The sequence below is a fragment of the Talpa occidentalis genome, unplaced genomic scaffold, assembly GCF_014898055.3.
Source record: "Talpa occidentalis isolate TD23 unplaced genomic scaffold, MPIMG_talOcc4v2.1 talOcc4.11, whole genome shotgun sequence".
Classification (NCBI taxonomy): Eukaryota; Metazoa; Chordata; class Mammalia; order Eulipotyphla; family Talpidae; genus Talpa; species Talpa occidentalis.
The window spans coordinates 100,782,174-100,801,521 of record NW_023601104.1 but is presented as its reverse complement, the minus strand read 5'-3'; the positions used below and the strand labels follow the sequence as shown (position 1 = coordinate 100,801,521).

Below are 19,348 nucleotides of genomic sequence, written 5' to 3'. Positions count from 1 at the left end.
CGAGGTCTTCAAACCTTAATACTCCAAATTCCGTGTTCTTTCCAAAACAAAAGTACTTTCTACTTCCCTTGTGATTTTCCACAACTGTGATCTGTGATCTATCTCTAACAGGCGCACAAAAAACTGACTTTGCCATTCAGGTTGCTGTGTGTGGGGCCTGGCCCCGGGGACACACCCCCTCATTAAGGGAGAACCTGCTAAAAACACCTAGGGCTTCTCCCAGGAGCCCCCTCCTAGCCTGCTGGGTGCCCTCGTTTGTGCCATGGGCCATGGTCCCAGCACGTCACTTTCCTTGGAAGCACAGCAGATGAGACACAAAACCCTTCTAGATCACCTGTAAGGTTCTAGGTCAAATTTTAAAACTGGCAGTTAAGGGTAACTCGTGGCTCCTTTCTGGGGAGCACTCAACTCTCATTTAGGTTTTCAGTCTGGTGGCCGAGCTTGTAAGATCAGGTGAACGGGCTTTCCGTCTCTCGGAAGGACAAGTGGTGCCCACTGCGTGCGCCCGAGCTTTATAAGAGCTCTAAGGGGAGCAAATGTCACTCAGAGGCTCCCAGGAATGCATTAAACCCTAGGGGTTAGCAGACGACTGGACAGAGTGAAAAGTCAGAGTAGGCACTTTGGGGAGGGGACTGACCTGGAACTGGCAGGAGGGGGCCTTCTGGGAAAAGCTGTGTCTTCACCTGGGTGTCTGCACAGGTGCGCACACAGATAAACGCATCACTTGAGATTTGCCCACTTCATGAAATTATACCTCAATTAAAAAGTAAAAAACAGAACAAAGCAAACCCCAGGACCTGGACAGCTGCTTAATTTACACTCTGAGGTATGTTCACAACCCAGACCGCCTCTCGGGGTGTGCCTGGTGCACTTGAGAGAGGGCACGCTGGGATCAGTGGTGCCCTCAGGCCCTTGATGTCTCCCCTACAATTGTGGATTTATCTACTGCTTCTTTCAGTTATGCCAGTGTTGGCTTCATGTATAATGAAGTTCTGGTGCTTAGTATGTACACATGGAGGAGAGCCACGCTTTCCTGGCCAACCTACCCTCTTACCACACATAACAGCTCTTGCTGGCTATTTCTTTGCTCAAACTTGGATACTGATGTCTCCACTCCAGCCTAGTGCTGATGGTGCTTATGTGGTATATCTCGGCCCACCCTTTTATTTTTCATCTATGTCACAATTGTACTAAATTTCTCTCTTTTTTTTAAAGATTTATTTTTTATTTATACAATATCTGGGGTACAGGCCAGAGGCATGGGAGGGTGAGAGGATTCACCAGAGACAGAGCAGGGAACAGAACAGGCAGACAGACCTGAAAGCACTGCTGGGGGGAGCAGTGGGCACGATAGGAGAGGTCGGCCGCACCATGTGGGAATCTCCCTGGCCAGGCCGGGAATCGAACCTGCTCTGCAGAGGCTATGGACAGCCTCACAGCGCTGTGCTCAACAACCCACTGCACCACCAGGGAGGCCCCGTACTGAATTTCTTATAACATGTAGTAAGTTCATGCCCTTTTCTTCTCCATGCCAGAATTTCTGTCTTTTAATCAGTACATACGGATCATGTACTCTTAATTTATTGGTGTGTTCTGATTCAGGGCTACCACTTTATTTTCTGTTTTGCCTTCTTCTGTTTCCCTTTTCTTGATTTCCTATGAGTTGCTTGAACACTTGAAAAATCCTACTGTGATTTATCTATGGCGGCTTTTACCACACCATCTCGTACAGTTTTTTTAGTGGTTGCTCTAGGGATTTATGACTTAGCTTTTCAAAATCTTTCTGGCATCAGTACTACACCTCTCCAAGCAGAACTCAGGACCCCACTATGATGGGGCCCCCATCTCCACTCTCACATCATCTCGCATATTCCAGTGTCTGTGCATAAGGAAGACTTAGTCAGTGTAGTAAGTGCTCGCTTTCCACTATGAAATACATTTTAAAGAACTTGAGGATGAAAGTGATGTGCTGCTTTTGCCCAGATGTTTACTACTACTCTTCCATTGCTCCTGATAGTCCTTATTTCCTTCTGGCATCATTTTCTTTTTGTTTCAAAAACTTAATGAAGCAATTATTTTAAACCAGGTCTGTTGGCACAAATCCCCCTTATTTTCCTTCATCTGATATTTTAAATGTCATCTAACAATACTTTATATATTAATATATGAAACAGATGAGTGCTATTTTTTCTGGGTAAAGAATTCTGAGTTGACGATTCTTTAGTGAGTACTTAAAAACGCAGTGGCATTTCCCCAGCCTGTGTGGCTCCTGAGGATACAACTGCAGTCACTCAAATTACTATTCCCTACAGGTACCAGGATGTTTTTCTGTGACTGTTCTTTTTTGCCTCCCAAAGATTTATTTATTTACATATACAAGAGCTTGGGTGCAGGCCAGAGGTGTGGGGAGGTGGGGTGTGTGTGAAGGGGTTCACCAGGGACAGAGTGGGGAGAACAGGTAGATCCACTGAAACACACTGCTGAGGGGAGCAGTGGGGAGACAGGAGAGGTCTGCAGTGCCCTGGGGGTCAGCTCCCTGGCCGGGGATCGAACTCGTGTTGCAGTGGCTGTGGATCACTTCATAGCACTGAGATTTAACTCCTTTGGCCACCAGGGAGACCCCTCTTTGGCCACTCTTAAGATTTTTCTTTGTTTTTAGTTTGTAGCAGTTACATTACGACATGTCTCGCAGGATCTCTGGTCTACCTTGCTGGATTCATATTCTTCACTGCAGAGTATGAAGTGTTTGAGAGATTTCATGTTAATTCATAACTAGTTTTACATAATGTTCTTAAACGTTTGGAGGAATTTATCAGTCAAACCCATCAGCTATTAAAGAAAATAGCACTTACATACATAAATGATTAATGTAAAGTCGAGTCAAACTGCCCAAGTTTTAAAAGTAGGCAGCGCCATTCACCAATGGCCTGACTGTGGCAGATCATGTAAGTTTTCAGGGCTTCAGTTGTCTCCCGGCAGAATGGGGTTGGTATTAACACCGACCTCAGATGTTTACAGGAATGAGTTGATACACACAAAGATTTAGAATAACGCTTGCACAGCTGACCTCTCCTAGGAGTCTCGCCTACTGCAACCTCAGCAGTGCATTTCAGTAGATCTGATCGCCTGTTCTGCTCCCCATTCTGTCTCTTGTGAATCACCCCCACCCCTCTGGTTTGCACCCCAGTTATAAACCTTACAAAAAAAATAGAATAATGCCTGGCACAGGATAAAAGCTGTGTATACGTTAACCACATCAGCTATTTAAAACAGAGTACAAAGGCTAAAGAAAAACTTCTAGCATTAGAACAACAACTGGAATATAGATTAAAATGCATGTATTAACAAGCGTTTCTCTTAAGAGCTTTGTCTAGGTCTGTAAGGGAGCACCAATCACAGAGCCCCGAGCTGTGAGGGAGGAGCCACAAGCCCTCGAGGCTGACTAAATAGGTGGGCACGATGGTGGTGCCACCACCCCCTGACAGGGGCTGAGGCAGTGGCCCAGAGCAGGGGTCGCTGCGCTCCCCATGGCCATGGAACGATATCGTGTAAGAGGCACATGTCTTGGAAACCAGCCAACATGACATCAATTCTTTTTTCATAAAAGTTTCCACACCACAGTGAGAGAGTATTAAAGGCAGCGAGTCAAGGTACCCTGCGAAACACAGCAGTTAGGAGAAAATGCCTACTTCCAAAGTTTTCTACTCTATGTTAGATGCTAAACTAGTCTCTTTAAAAAGAATGTGGGATTTCTGGAGACGGAAAAAAGGCTTAAAGCTCAAGCAGTGTTAGCTACAGCCACCTCAGCCAGCTCACCTCGAAGTTGTACTTCCTCATCTGGCTGAGGTGCCGGCAGTACAGGTAGAGCATGCCGATGCTGCTGCCCACGGCGATGTAGTCCCCGCTGGTGTCGAGAGCCGTGAGGTAGACCACAAGGGAGCGGAAGCCCTTCTGGATCTTGGTGGGGATGGCGTTGAGGAGATAGTACAGAGGGCAGAACTCTCTGAAGGTGACAGGCTCCGCCACCGACGCCATGGCCAGGTCTCCAGAGGGTGTTCAGGCAAGAGGAGCTGTGTTGATCCGGCATCTGGGGACCTGGGGGCTAAAGAACCAGGCGTTAAGGCTCGTTCAGTGTCTGGTCACGTCGAAGAGAAGTCTAGTTTGACAGTGGCACAGGGAACGTCCCGGGAGTCAAATTCCGAGCGAGAGCTTACGCGTGAACACGAGCCAGAGCCCTGGGGCACTTTGTCACTGCGGCCCGTCCTCGCACGCCGCCTGGTCTCACCGAGCAGTGGAGGACCTGCAGTGCAGCCAAGCCCACTGCGAGGAGCCAGCGGCCTGGGCCCAGGGCGACACCAAGGGCGTGCACCGTGTCTCACAGGCTCCACAGGGCACATGGGGAACGCGCCACTCCCGAGAGCACGGAGTGTGGAGGAGAACAGTGAGGACCCGGCCCTGCAAGGGGGAGCCCCTCCCAGACCCAGACTGGTGCCCCCTGAGGGGAGAAGCGGAGCTGCCGGCAACCTGGCCTCCTCGCCCTCACCCGGCCACGCACAGGGCGAAGGGCAAGGAGTCCATCGTTCACCTCCTGCCCGTCCTCCCCCACACTCAGGTGAAGGAACTGAGCCCCGAGGCTCCCCAGGCGCCGGAGCCCACTGGGCCGGACCTGAACCTGCATCTCCCCGCGGCGTCCCGGCCTCCCCAGGTGCACAGTGGAGGGCAGCAGCTGCTCTGGACACCCTGGGCCGGGGTAGGCCCGGAGGGTATCGCAGCCCTACAGGTTCCACGGACACTTCCAGGCGTACCGAGTGGAAAGGTCCTGGGATGCTGGGGTGGGGTCCCCCGCCAACTGCGGGCTCTGTTTTTGAGGGGCCAGCCTGGCTTCCCACTCCTCCCGCCGGGCGTGGCGCCGGCGGTCCCCTCTGCCTGGGGCACTGTCTTTCCACAATTCCAAACGCTCACTGTAAGCAAATGTAGACGCAGAACAGCCCAAGGACTCAAGCGCCAGCCGCACGCGCTACAGGCACAGAGGGCCGGAGACACGCGTGTGGGCGCGTTGGTCACTGAATCGCAGGCACTGCCAGCTCCGTGACCACCCCCAGGGGATGACCGTTTTATCCTTTGCCCTCGCCACATGCGTGGCCGAGCCTGGTTCACTCCGGCTGCAGCCTCCCCGGGCAGCGAGACGGGCCGAGCACGTCACAGACGTCAGCGAGGACTGTTTCCGCCTGACCCTTTAATTAGTGGTGGAATTATGACATTCGGAGTTCAAACGTCCACCCACATGACTGACGCTTTTATGGGCAGCTCCACGCCCAGGCAGGAGGGCGCCGTGCAGGCTGGGCCCAGCGCTGGGCCCGCCACGCCGACCTGCTCTTCCCTCAGCCTGCACACTCACCTGAGTGGCTTTGGCGGTTTTAAGCAGCCCCTGGAAGCGCCGCCACACGATGGTAGTACTGCCCGCTCCAGGGGGTCGGACACGGTCACGACTGCGCAGGTGGCGTCACCATCAAATTTTGAGTAAAAATCGTTTCAGCTGAAATCCTAGCGTCCCCCCTGCCAGCCCCAGACCCTAAACTCCGCACTCTCCCAGGCTGTGCCTGAGACAACGTCCTCCACGGCGCTGGCCCGTGCAGCCCCCGCCTCTGTAGCCCAGACACAGCAGACAGAATGACTTCCTGGACACGGAAGACCTCGGGCCGCCCAGGGCACGGACGAGAACGCGCAGAGAAAACCCACAGGCCAGGACAGACACCCGCTCACTGTGGATCTGATACGGGAATTGTGTCCAACGCATCTCTGAGTGGGCAAAGGGCTGAACAGACACCGCTACAAAGAGATACAGTCGGTACGGGAGAAACCGCTCACCTTCACCAACCATCACAAGTGAAAACCAGACTGGTGAGGGGCCATCACGCTCACCAGGATGTGCCACCAGACCTGCAGGTCCGGGTGCCCGCGGACGGGACAAAGCGCCACAGCCTTCTGGCAAAACCCGGCAGTTCCTCAAAAGGCGGACAGTGTGCACGTGACCAGCAACCCCACTCCTAGGAGAACCAGTATCTGTGTCTGCACAAAAGCCTGTGCACAAATGTCCATACCACTACTCAGAACAGCCCGAAGTGAACAGATGTCAGAGAGGACCGGCTGGCTCTGAAAAGAACAGAAGATGGTGAATCCATACAATGGGCTCGTTCTCGGCAGAACGAGGAGATGAAGCGCTGAGAGGAGGCGCAGCAGCGTGACGTGGCAAGACAGCATCCAGGGCACACCCACCCTCCAAACCCTCCAGGAAGTGGCGGGCAGTATGTCAGTTGCACAAGCAGGTTTTTTTTAAATTTTGCTTTCCTAATTTTTCTTCTTTTTGTCTCTTTTTTCTTTTTTGGTCTTACGGTCTCCTTTTAAAGTCTGGTTATGACAGCTGCTATCCTCTCGGGAGTGAAAATCTCATTCTGAACAGGAGGGTGGGGAAGTGGGCTCTGTGGCAGATGACCTTCCGCCACTTCCCTGACCCTGAGGCCCGGAGGGTGCTCTCCGTCCACACAGCCTCACTGCAGCTTTTCACCAGCCCCGGGACATGCCGCCAAGGAGCCTGTGTTTGCAAAGTCCACCTCCTTCCAAAAAAGCAGCCCTCCACCAGGAGCCCTCGCCTGCCCTCAGCCACGCCGGTCCCCTCTGACTGAGATGCCATGAGGCAGGATCACAGCCACGCCGGGCTGGCTTCCCATCACCGTCCATGAGCTCTTTCCAGTGTCTGCCTGGAAATAGCTGCCACCCACAGAAGCTATTTCCCAGGCCCTCCCTCAGGGCTATCCTCCTGCCTCCTCCCCCAGGATGGCCTCCCAGTCAGCCCCCAAAGGGCAACTAGGGCCGCCCCTGCACCCACACCTGCTGGTGCCTCACGGGAAGCTGTCCCAGGGCAGGGCGGCATCTAATCCCCCACAGCACCTCGAGCCTGGGGCGGGGTGGGGGGGCAGACGGGAGCCTCCAGAGCCTCCCTGCTGCACGAAGGCGCACTGGACGTCATAAGCCAAGTGACCAAAGCAAAGCAAGGCTCGAGTGTCCGCAGCTGCCCGGACGCTGGGCGTGAGCGGGGCCGCCAGCCGCGGCAGAGTCCGCGGGTGCTGGGCCCTGGGTCGGGGACCCCTCCGCACTCCTGTCCCTCCCGGGCGCGAGGCCCCGCCTGCAGGAGCCATGAGCCCCGCGGGCAGCGCCGGCTCCGCGGGCGAGGCCGCCTCACCCACCAGGAAACGGGGCGCCACTGCGGGACGTCGCGGGCCAGCGCAGCAACAAAGGGCCCGGGAGGAAGCCGGGGCCGCCCGCCGCCCCTTCCCGGCCCGCGCCCCCCGCGGCCGGCGCCCACGGCGGGGAGGCAGCCGGAGCCGGCGGCCCCGCGGCAGGCGGGCTGGGGCGGCCGCCGCCGCGCAGGGAGGGCCGGGCCGGCCGGGCGAGCCCGTCGGGGCCGCCGCGCGGGGCGGGGAGGGGCGCGCGCCGGACTCACCTCCCGCGGCGGCCGCTCCGGACGCGTCGGCCCCGCCGGGCCGCGGGAGGCGGGGAGGGCTCCAGGCGCGGGGGCTGCCGGGAGCCGGTATCCCGGGCAACGCGCTCCGCCGCCGGCTAGAGCGGCCCCGCCGCCCGCGCGGGGAAGTGACGTCCGGCTTCCGGGGGGGCGGCCGCGCGTCGCCTTCCGGGGGCAGCCGGGCCGCATGGCAGGTGCGCGGGGGCGGGGGCCGCGGGGGCGGGAGCCGGGCGGCCGCGGGGGAGGGCGCCTCGGGCCGGGCCGCCCACGGGGCGTTCTGCCGCGCGGAGAGCGGCTCGGCGGCGTCTTCCTGCACCCCCGGGCTGGGTTCGGACTCACTGCAGGCGAAGGCGCACCCCGGGCGTCCGCCATCGCGGGCCCCCGAGGGTGTAACGAGCGCGCCGCCCTCCGCCCCCCCCGAGCGGGCTCCGTGCGCCCCGCCCGCCCCGGCGCCCCCCACCATCCCCTCCCGAGCGGGCTCCGTGCGCCCCGCCCGCCCCCGCGCCGCCCTCCGTCCCCCCCGAGCGGGCTCCGTGCGCGCCGCCCGCCCCCGCGCCGCCTCCCCGAGGAGGGAGCTCCGTGAAAATGCCCTGGTCGGCCTCGGCGCCCCGCGCCTCGTCCCCCACTCTTGGGATATTGTGGGTGCTCAGCAAACGTGGGCCAGCTGTGTAACCGGGAGATGAAGGCGAGATCGCTGTGCTGGTTGAGAGAGTGAGCGGGTGGGTGGGGACGCGCTGACAGGGAAAGCGCAGGGCAGAGCAGCGGGTGAGCCGGGAAGAAGCGATGGGTGGGACGCGGGTAGGAGGCTGGGCCTGTTTGATGAGGTGGGTTTGGGGCTGGCGGCAGCTGTGCGCGCACCATCCCACCAGTGCTCGGTGTTGACGTGACATTTGGAAAGCTCCAAAGTAACCCAAGGATGGGGCAGGTTGCCAGGAGAACCAGGACTTGGAGAGGGGGTTGGAACTTTCAGTCAAACTGAGTCCCCGGGAGGGGAGGGGACTGGAGGTTGAACCGGTCACCAGTGGCTGATGATGTGATCGGTTGTGCCTGTAGTAAAGACTTCATGAAAATCCAGAAGGACGGGGTCCAGGCATCTGCGGGGTCAGGGAACGCGGGGGAATTCAGGGAGCATGGCTCCCTTGGAGGGCCTGGCAGTCTGCCCAGTGCACCCCTTCCCACCTGGCTCTTCCTGCTTCATACCCTTTTACGATAAACCTGTCATCTAATGAGCGAGAGCGCCTTCCTCAGTTCTTGAGCTTTCACCAAACCCAAAGACAGCCACAGACCACCCACCTCTTCCACAAGCCAGTCCACCCATGGCACAGCGGCATCCTGGACTTGGGAGTGACCTTTGACCTGTGGGATGGACGCTGTGGGACACTTGCTGGGCGCCAGGACCTCAGGGCTCAAGCGCTAAAGATAAATCTGGCCGTCACATCCAGGCTCCCAGTTTATAAGTGAGCACACCGATGCCCCAGCCGTTAGTCACCTGGCTGCGATGGCACAGCTGACCCTGGTAGATTTGCGGTTCAGACCCCGTTGTCAGTCTTCAAGGTCCCCCAATGAAACTGTTGTGGTGTCCTGAGTTCCTTAAGGGGCTGCTCACAGAATCTAGGCGTGGCCCTGGGAGCCCTCAGGAGCTTCTGAAGGGAGAGTCTGAGGAGAGCAGCAGGCGTGGGCGGGCTGGGAGAGCTCAAACAGCTGAGTTGGCTTCTGGTGGTCTGGGGCTTGCCTTCCACAGGAGAGAGGGTCTCTGTACCTTGGCATTTGGGGGGATGCTCACTCAAGGAGAAAGCGCTTTCTAGCAGAGAGCATGGCATGTGCAAAGGCCCAAGTTTTGAAGACCTGCCAGTGATTCCTTTCAGCTGGATGTGGGGGCGCGAGGTGGGGGTTGAGCTGTGTGGTGAGTAGAGAGGGAGCCAGGTCGGGAAGGACTCTGGACTTCCTCCTGCATCTTACATGGGTAGTGACAAGTGGAGGTTGTCCTGTCACTGGGGTCCAGCCTTGTCACTGACTTGGAAAGATGAGCCCCTGTAAACCCGAAGTTTCTGAACAGGCATAAGGTCTCAAAAATGAGGCATGTGGTGGGAGAGCTGCAGCGGGGTGGGTGGGGGGCTCTGGTATTCTAGCTAAACACCCCAATTTTAACTCCCCAACCTCTCCAGTGCTCGATTGCTTAAGGTAGAACTCTGTAGAGGGTTTTTAGCTGGGAAAGAATTCAGCGCTCACTGGTGAGTCTGAAAGGGTAAAAGCCATTTTCGTTTGTCTTGTTCCAGGAACTTCCATGTCCATCCAAACTTCTTAGGTTCCACAACTTTTATTCTCCAGGTGATGCAGCCTTTCAGGTAGCGCTACTGCTGAAAGTTGTAAAGACATTAGTTTTCAACTAAGATCATGAGTTTCATAACAATTACATTTTTTTTGTCTCCTGCCAGCAAAGACCCTTGAAAGTTCAACGCCCAGAAAGCCTGTCTTGTCTGTCAGCGCAAGAAAAATTAAGGACAATGCTGCTGATTGGCATAATTTGATCCTGAAATGGGAAACCCTCAATGATGCAGGTTTCGCTACTGCAAATAACATTGCCAACCTGAAAATCAGCTTGTCGTAAGTACAGTGACGCCCCTTGCGCTCTTCCCCTGGAGCTTTTCAGGGCGGGACAGCAGTGTCGGTGACGGGGACGCATGGTGACATCTGCCAGGGCGGGCTGTGTGTGCTGTTGGACTACGAGCCCTCCCGTTGTTCCTGACCGCGTCAGCTTATAAAGTCGTGAAAGTGAATCGGAGGCTGCGGCCTGCGCGTGGGATCTGGGAGGAGCGATCGCGGGCGGTGGGGCGTCTCATGCTGCTTGTGATTCTTTGAGGCTCGGTCCGCGCCCCTGGCGGCCGCAGCTCCGGAGCCCTGTCCTTTCCTAGGGCTGAGGGTGAATGGAGGCCTTTGCTTGTAAGAGTCGGCCTTTTGTCCTCACGTCCAGGCCGCAGCCTCCAGGTCTGAAAGGTTCGATGGTGAAGGTGAAGGGGTGTCTCGTGGTTCGGCCACGCCTGTGACCTCTCTGTGCGCTTGCGCATGTGGGGTTTGGAAGAAGCCCCCAGCATGACTGCCCCAAGACAACGGCCCGCCCTGCGCGGTGGCGGTAGCGCCCGTGAGCCATTGGCTGACTGTGTGGCCATGTCTGATGCGGTCTGGGAGCCGCTAGGGAAGGACATCAAGTACCTGCATGGGGGTCCTCCCCACACATGCAGTCCCCATGCCCTTCCGCTCCCGGCGGAAGGTGATCACAGCTCGTGTCTGCGGACCCTGCTCCTGCTCTCGTCGTGTCTCAGTCACGCTCACTTGCTGCTGCTAGGGAGTAGCCAGGCCGCTGGGCCTTGCTGGCAAACCTGCTCCACGACTCGTCCCTCAGTGAGTCCCCGATACCCCACCATCTAAATGCACATGGTGAGGGGACTTTGGGAAGATCCTGGGGAACTAGCCATGCACCAGCAGAGTTGGGATGTTAGTCCCGACCCACGCTTGGGAAGGGGCGGGCTGGAGGTGACCTGCTCTCCAGCTGTGCCTGCCTGGGGAAGCCTCTGTGAAGCCCAGGGTACTGCCGGGTGGTAAACAAAATGCACCGTGTGCAGACAGGCAGTACCCCAAACTCCACAAGACAGAGGCTGTGCCCTCCGGCGCCTTATCCTGCCTGTCTTCACTTGTTTTCATCACTTTCCTGCAGTGTCCTCCTCAGTAAGCCAGTCTGGAGGCCTGTGAGCCCTTCCAGCAAACTCATCAAGCCTAGCGTGGGGACCCCCCACTTTGTAGCCAGTCATTCAGGAGCGCAGGAACAGCCTGGCCTGGGATTGGCATCTGAAGTGGTTGGGGGGTGTCTTGGAGGACTGGGCTCTTCCACCTGTGGGGTCTGACACGGCCCAGGTAGACAGTGCAGGACAACCCACCATGCACAGAGAGGGAGACCCGCAGTGGTGGTGTCCGGGCATCAGAGTGGACAGTCTCGAGGAGACACTTGGAATGTGTTTTTCTTAGCAATTTCTTTTTAAAAAGGTCAAAGGAATTATGAAAAGAAATCTTCTCGGCAGTTGCCAGTTCTGGTGGGAAGATTTGCTTGCGCTTTCCTGTACTTCATGGCTCAGTCACAACACATGTGACACATCGTGTCTCGTCCAGCCGACCTTTCTCTGCAGCATGCGGTCTTTGCCTCCTGGGGCGTGTTGAATTCCCTCAGGCACACACCCCTGCTCTCTGCCCCCTCTCCTGGGGCATCCTGCTCACCGGTTCCATGAAGCAGTTCGCCCCAGCCTGCATGAGGGGCCCTCTGATGCTTCCTTTCCCATTTCACGTCTGATTTTCCCTTAAATGTTAACTGTGGCCCCTCCAGACTAACTTCACACCTGCAGGTGACCTCCAGTTCACCCAGAACATGCTGGGGTGAGCAGTGGGCCACATTTCACCCACTTCGTGCGCCTGGCACCACCTGTCCTGCACCAAGGAGGCCACAGCGCGAACCTGACTGGCTTGCTCCGGGCCAGTTAGGAACTGCCAGCTGCGGTCAGCGTGCACAGGGCCAGGAAGCACCCGTGGCATGGAACAGGCCCAGCGTGACTGCCACAGTTGTGGATGTCCAGTTTTCTGCTATATTTGTTGCTGTAACAAGATGAGGGGAACTTAGAGTGATTTTCCTTCTGTTTTTACCATTCTGTCCAGGAGTAAAGATGAGATAGAACTAGAAGGCAGCAGCCCAGCTTGCGGAGACAATGTAGAAAAGATGCTTCCAGAATATAGCCTGGAGCTGGAGGCGCTGTGTGAGGAGCTGCGGGCCACCCTGGACGGCCTGGTGAGACGAGACCCACCCTGCGCTCACCGCCCCGCTTGGGCCCATGCGGTGTGGGCACTCCCTACTCAGACACGCCTCCCTTCCCAGCCTCCCTCCCCTGCCAGGCTGCGATGCCCCCTGCTGTGTGTGTCCTGCTCACATGAGGCTTGTGGCCCCTCTGCTGCACAGCCCCACCTGCCAGGATGGGGCCGGAGCCTCGTGGCCAGGCCCCCACAGGACTTTGAGACCCTGAACATTGAACTTTGTGCCTCTTTCACATGTCACAGGATGTTCTTTTGATTTTTTTACCACCATTGACAAAGGTAAAGCCCATTCCTGGCCTTGGGCCATTAGGAATTAGGCCATGGGCTGGGTTTGGCCCGTGGGTCCTCCCCTGGCATCTGAGAAACGCAACATGTTTGTTTCTGAGGGAATGACTGAATGTCAGTGCCCAGGTGTGGCTTCAACACCTGTCGTCGGCCAGAGCCAGGGAAAAGGCTGGGCACCTGCTTGCACTTGGAGAGCAAAAGTAACCTGTGGCAGATGGACTCTTTCTGTCTTAGCCTTTGTGATGGAAGCGCTTCTAAAGCCTCAGGTCTGGGAATACTGTGCCCAGGAACGTCTGTGGCGTGGTTCCCAGACCTGGAGAACAGCCTCCAAGTCAGGCCAAGCTCTGAGTGGGACCCGTGGCTTCTTTCAAGCTGCGCCTCAGGAAGACGGGGTCAGGCGTGTGGCTCTGTGGGACCCTCAGGAAGGCAGGAGATCAGGCATGTGGCTCTGTGGGACCCTCAGGAAGGCAGGGGATCAGGCATGTGGCTCTGTGGGACCTGCTCTTCCCTTTGCTCCTCGTCCAGGGCAGTGTCTTACATGTGACTCTGGACGGGCGAGGATTTCACTCCAGGCCGGACCGTGCAGTGACACAAAGATGAGCTGTGGTGTAGTAATCATCTACTGATAGCTGGTCACTTTCTTCGTTTCTTTTTATTTCCAAAGTTGACCCAAATTCCTGTATTGAAATAACTGAACAGCCAGCAGCCTTCAGGCTGGGCCTGTCACCCAAAGCACCAGTTGCGGGTTGGTGCCATCCATAGCATCCCAGTTCCCACCAGAGCCTCTTCCTCCTGGGCCTGCCGCGTTCCTGTCTGGCAGAAAACAGTGCAGAATCCCAAAACTGCTGCAAGGAGAAACTTTTTTTTTTTTTTTTTTTAAAGATTTATTTATTTATTTATATGAGCACTGGGTACAGTCAGAAGCGCAGGAGGGTGAGAGGATTCACCAGAGCCAGAGCGGGGAGCAGAGCAGGAAGAAGGACCGAGGTACACTGCTGAGGGGAGCAGCGGGCGGCAGGAGAGGTCTGCGCGCCATGTGGGACCCTCACTAGCAGCCGGGGATTGAACTGGCACTGCAGAGGCTGCGGGCAGCTTCGCAGCCCAGCGCTCAACCGCTGCGCCACCGGGGAGGCCCAGAAACCCTTTTTTCAAGTACAAAGTTAACTTTTCTTGTGATGGGGACTGTCGAGATCCGCTGGAGGCGGTCAAGTGTGTGATGCAGTGTTACGAGAAACTTTGTCACGTTAACGTGACTTCTAGAAAATGTCCAATGACGGCCTCGTTTTTAAGCACCGGTTTTTAAGCGCCATTGGCCCCTTCAGCTCACAGGGTGCTCACAGCGCTCTCCCTACACCCACAGAAGGGGTGTGGGCGTGCTCGGGGAAGGGGGGTGCGCCCCTGCAGGTGAGAACGCAAAGCTGATGGCTTCCATCGCCCACCGTTGTCCTCCCCACTAGTAGGGGTGCACTGTGGGCCCCTTCCTCAGCCCCCTGGCCCCTCTGAGAAGGGACAGCCTGGGAGGAATCTCAGAGTAGTTAGGAGGAAGCGTCATGGCCCCGAAAGCCCAGTCAACAAGCCCGGAGGATGGGGCAGCAGTAGATGAAATGTGGGCCTGGATGTGGGCAGCGGCACCTGGTCTCTGGAAGCCCCCCACGGGTCCAGGTGAGGAAGGCCTGGCCAGCTGAAGGTGACCCCTGGGTTCTAAGTGACTGCAGTCAGCTAAGGCCCAGGCCATGCTGGTGAGTGCTGAAGAAACGCGGCGTCTCCCCCCACACCTGCCCCAGTCCAGAGCTCGCAGGCCGCGGAGCCTGCCCGCCCAGGGCAGCTCCTGTCAGACCCTGCCCCACCAGGTCATCCTGCGTGTTCTTTAACCCGGTGGACTTTATTTTTTAGGACAGTTTTAAATTTCCAGGGGAGTGGGGCAGATGGTGCATGTCTGTGAAGCGCCCCAGCCACGCCCTCGCACTCACACCCGCTGCTTCCCCCTCAGCGGGTGCGTCATAGCAACACAGGGTCATTAGCAGCAGCGGCACAGTGGCCATCTCTCCTGGGCCCTCGTCCTGCCCAGGCGCCCACGCCGGACACCACATGGCCTAGTGCTCGCGTCTCCTTGGGCTCCCATGGGCGGCGGGGATGTCAAGGACTCCCCTGGCCTGATCTGTGCTCTCAGTTCAGGCTGAGGAGAGGGGTGGGGCAGGGGAAGTGCCCTCCCCTCCAGGAGTCACTGCGCCCCCAGGAGTGGGGGCCGGCATCCCGAGGGGAGCCTGCAGATACAGCACCTGGATCCTGCCCTGGAGTATGTCTCCCATCTAATCCCGCAGCCACTTGCCCACACGGTGCTGTGTGTGTTCTCTGTTGGGGTGTCACTCAGAGCTGCTTTCTTTTGTTCTTCAAACTGCCCCCTTTGGCTGTTGGGGGTTCTGTTGGCTCCTGTGTCCCTTGTCAGTTTGTCATTTTGGTTTTTCTTCACAGTCCTGGCATGGCAAGTTCCTCCAGGCTCCTTGGTGCACGTCCCGCCTCCACCCTGGAGTCAGCCATTTCTCCTCGGCGTCCTGGAGCCTTTTATTGGAAAAAGGTGTTAAAAATCAAAATCTGGGACTTCTTGTTGGACACTGAATTTCTCACTCTAGTGAATTTCAAATTGGTTTGGAAATAAGTTCTCATTTTATGCTCAAAATCAGATGTTGATGTTAAGGCTATTCATATTTTTCCTATTTTCCTCTGGTCTTCAAGTATTATTTTGGTTTTTGCACAAGGAGCCAGCGCGGCTCCTGCTGTGAGGCAGGTCTTCGGTGACACATTTGAGGGAGGCCACTCAGTCTGGCGTAACGAGGCTCTGTCCTTGGCCGGCGGTGCTGGTGGCACAGACAGAGGCTGGAATTCCGGGCCAGGCCCTGCTGGCCTGAGTGGCCGTGGCAAGAGCAGGAGCCCAGGCCGAGGCTCCTCAGGTGGCTCTGGGGCTGCCTTCTCCAGTGCCCAGGCGGAAAGCGCCTCCCTCCAGTCTTCAGAGAAGATGTTTCCCAGACTTAGCTTTGTGTGTCCTGAGTGAACTTCATCCTGGAGCTGGGGGTAGGGCGGTGTTAGGGGTGCAGCCTCCCCCTGAGCTGGATGAACACCCCAAGAGGGCTTCAGGCAGGAGGGCTGTGTGGCAGCAGCACTTGGTCTCTGTCAGCAGGAGCTCCAGAATGGAGCTGCCCTTCGGCCTGGTGTCATACCTCAGGTCCTGACCTCCGAGCTCTCAGAAGTGGGTGTATCAGGGAGTGCCGCTGGTGCATTGGACAGTGGGCCTCTGGGTTTGGGCTCAGAAAGCGAGGTCTCGGGTCCTGGCCCCGTTCCTTCCAGCTCAGCAACCTTGAGAATGTTCCCAGCTGTGGTCAGCAACCAAGAGCCCAGCTCCTGGGGCTGGGCCAAGCGAGATCAGGAACCAGAGTGCCTGCGGGAAGGCGTGTGGTCCTGCGAAGACCAGTGCTAGCAGGGGCGGCGCTCGTCACCTCAGATGTGATGGGAGGGTGGCTGAAGGACCAAGGGCGAGAAATCAAGATTTGTGACGATTAATATTCTTGTTCCCCCTCCAGACCTTTGCTAATTCTGTCTGAAACCTTAGCTTCTTGACCCTTTTATTTAACAAGCCCTGGGCCTGTTCCCGCCGGGCTCACGGCTGCCGGCAGTGCCCCGTGAGCGGGTGCCCGGGCCCCTGTGCTGGCCCAGCGGGCAGTGGGGCACCCTTGCTGTGCCACCAGCAGGAGCAGTATTGGGCGTGGTCCGAGCTGGCTGCATGGCGGCCTGGCGGCATCAGGTTCGTCGGGTTTCCTTCCTGCGTGCAACATGCCAGGCCCCCTTGTGTTGTTGCCATTCTATAAACGAGGAAACGGAGGCTGTTCAGGCACGTAGTAAGCTCTCTGAGCTCCTCTGATGCCGCCTCCTTGGACGCAAGAGCCCGCCTGCGACCCCGCAGATCGTGCCGTCAAAACCGGGCTCTGGGGCCATCCCAGGAAGTGGGGCTCGGCAAGCTCCTCCTCCAGGACTGGAAGTGGAGGTGACAGCCGAAGGATCCAGATTGAAGACGCCCTGGCAGCTGTGTGCTCAGAGCTCACGGTGTTGAGAGGACTTCGGTGTCACCAGTTACACATCTTAGCGTTGAAACCTTAAAACGTTCCTGAATCTGAGACCTCGGTCCATGTCAGAATTCTCACGGTCCCAATCAATGTCTTTTCAGACCAAAATACAGATGAAAATGGAAAGGCTGTCTGCAACCACCAAGGGCATCTGCGAGCTGGAAAATTACCACTATGGGGAGGAGACCAGGCGGCCCCCCTCTTCCACACCTGGCCCACGGCCCACTTCTGTGAGTGCTCTGCGCTGCTCTGCAGAGCGTGGGCGCGCCGGCGCCTCAGGACACGGCTTTGAAATCCAACCGCGTCCACGGAGGGCGGGAGGCGGGAGGCGGGCACCCTAAGCTGCGCGTTTCTTCCTGCCTTTAAGGCCCAAAAAGTCAGCAAAGAATAGTAAAGGCTGTAAGCCCAGGCGCCGGGGGCCTTGCCAGCCCTTCAAAACGGGAGGGGGGGTCCATTTCTGCCCGGGGAGGGAGTTTTTGGTTTTTTTAGGGATAGGGAGTTTTACTTTTTGCTTTAAGTATAAATGGAGGTCATTTCAGCCGGACTGACGGAGGGAGGCTTCGGGGAAGGCGCACGGCTGCTTTAACGGGCTCTGAGAGATGAGGGCCGCCCTCGGCTTACTTAAAGGAAGGGCGACGCCTCCTGGTGCTGATTTGAGACCTTGCCTCTAAGTAAGGGAGAGGAGGTGAGATCCCTGCGGGCTGTGGCCGCGGCGGGCAGTGGTTGGAGGCAGGTGGCACTTCCGTCCTGGCCGCTGCTGAGACGTGAGTGGCAAAGGGCCGAATTCTTTCACGTCACTCGTTTCCCTAATTCCTGCCCGCTCCGGCTGGCGTGGGTACTTGGCCGCTTGGCCCTCCTCTGCCTGGCAGATGCTGGTCCTGGGCAGGCCAGGCGCCTCTGCCCCCCGTTACAGGGCGCGCGTGTGTTGCAGATGAGGTCTCCCGCCAGCTCGCGGACATGTACGGCCAGGAGCTGCGCCTGAAGCGCACCATCGTCGAGGAGCTCGCCCACACCAAGGCCCGCGGCCTCGTCCTCAGCTACTTGTCCATGTGGCTGCACCAGCCCTATGTGGAGAGCAACAGCAAGCTGCAGCTGGAGAGCCTGCTGCTCGAGACGGGCCACCGGCCGCTGTGACCTCCCGGGACACCCGGCCGTCTCCGTGCCCGCCCCTGGCCGCCGCCTGCCATCCCAGGGCCCTCAGTCAGCGCACTTCTCCAGCACTCCCCCACCCCCCGCCCGTGGGGGCCTCCGTCCCAGGCTGTGTGTGAAATAAACGAGCTCCTCCTGGCCAGGGGGACTGTGTTCGGAGCTGTGTGTGTTTTAATATGTGACGCTTGTGTAGAAGATCCCAGTTCAGTATATTATTTTAAGTTTTAAAAGACTTTTGGGCCTCCCTCCCTGGTGGCGCAGGTGGTTGAGCGCTGCACTGTGAAGCTGTCGGCAGCCTCTGCAGCGTGGGTTCGATCCCTGCCGGCCAGCGAGAATCCCACATGGCGCGGCAGACCTCTCCTGTCTCCCCGCTGCTCCCCTCAGCGGTGTGCTTCGTCAGTCTGCCTGTTCTGTTCCCCGCTCTGTCTCTGGTGTAGACTCACCCTCCCGCACATCCGGCCTGTACCCAGGTTCTTGTCTAAATGCGTCTGGCACAAACCCGCAGCTGGGCGGTCTGTGCAGCCAGGTGTTGGAGGGCAGCCTGCCATTGCCCCCCCAAAGCAGACATGAGGGGCTGCATGCTGTGGGGTGTGGGGTGCAGTCCCAGGCCACGAAGTCCTGGGGCCCCAGGAACACAGATGCCGGGAAGAGAAGGACTCCAAAAATAAAGGCTGGTGGGGGTGTGTTGAGACCCGCTGGGGCATCCTCAGTAGATACTCGGAAACCCCGACTTCAGGGACACGACGCATGGGGAAGCCCGTTCACTACAGGCTGATGGGGCGGGATTTCTGTCACAAACATCCCCAGACTTCCACCCTCAGGAGACCGGGAGGGCCCCGGCGGCCCGGGCGGGGGTCACCCCCACCTTACCAGAACGACGGAGTCCGGGCCGCTCTCCCCCCGCGGGCCTGGCCGCAGGTCCCCCACGCGGTGGGCGCGGCCGGCGGGCAGGATCCGTGCCGGCCGGGAACCAGCAGCGCCTGGCAGGCGCGAGCCGCGCGCGCAGAACGGTCTCTGAAATGGGGATGAAGGCGCCCCCGGACGCCCCAAAAGCGAGGGTGCGCGCGGGGTGTCCGCCCCCGAGGCCTCACCGGGTGGCCAGCGGGCGCCCAGGACCGCGGGCAGCCGGGAGGGGCGGCCTTCGGGGCGCTCTGGGCGGGGCCGGGCTGAAGCCCGACGCGCAGACGCTGCTGCCGGCACCCAGCCCCGGGGCCCGGGGAGGGGAGCCCTCGCGCCTCCTCCGTGGCACCCGTGGGCACCCGTGGGCACGCGCGCCGAGGCGGCGCCGGAGTGGGGCGCGGGGCGGGCGCCCGAGGCCCCGGAGGAAGGAAGCTTCGCGAGGGCTCGGCCCGCCCGCCCCCGCGCCCTGCCCGCGCACTACCGAGGCCCACGGCTGTGCAACCATCAGGAAAATCCCGAAAGAGCCGCC

At 58.3% G+C, this 19,348-nt stretch overlaps 2 protein-coding genes across 7 annotated transcripts in view; one reads left to right on the top strand and one right to left on the bottom strand.

Moving 5' to 3' along the window:
- Positions 1–7,541, bottom strand: part of TECPR2 (tectonin beta-propeller repeat containing 2) — a 49,248-nt gene extending 41,707 nt beyond the window's left edge. For 3 of the 6 annotated variants that reach the window (XM_037504043.2, XM_037504047.2, XM_037504048.2), the window contains exons 1-2: positions 7,502–7,541; positions 3,817–4,102 (exon numbers count right to left, since the gene is read on the bottom strand). In XM_037504043.2, the coding sequence (XP_037359940.1) occupies positions 3,817–4,035 (219 nt within the window). In that variant the 5' untranslated portion in view covers positions 4,036–4,102; positions 7,502–7,541. The other 3 variants (XM_037504044.2, XM_054692818.1, XM_037504045.2) reach the window with 3 other exon arrangements.
- A 1,719-nt stretch (positions 7,542–9,260) lies between these two features.
- CINP (cyclin dependent kinase 2 interacting protein) lies at positions 9,261–18,095 on the top strand. The gene is given in 7 exon segments (XM_037504042.2): positions 9,261–9,403; positions 9,796–9,847; positions 9,955–10,123; positions 12,218–12,347; positions 16,872–16,968; positions 16,971–17,000; positions 17,702–18,095. Coding segments are annotated over 7 exon segments (747 nt in total). The 5' UTR covers positions 9,261–9,337; the 3' UTR covers positions 17,905–18,095.
- The last annotated feature ends 1,253 nt before the right edge of the window (positions 18,096–19,348 follow it).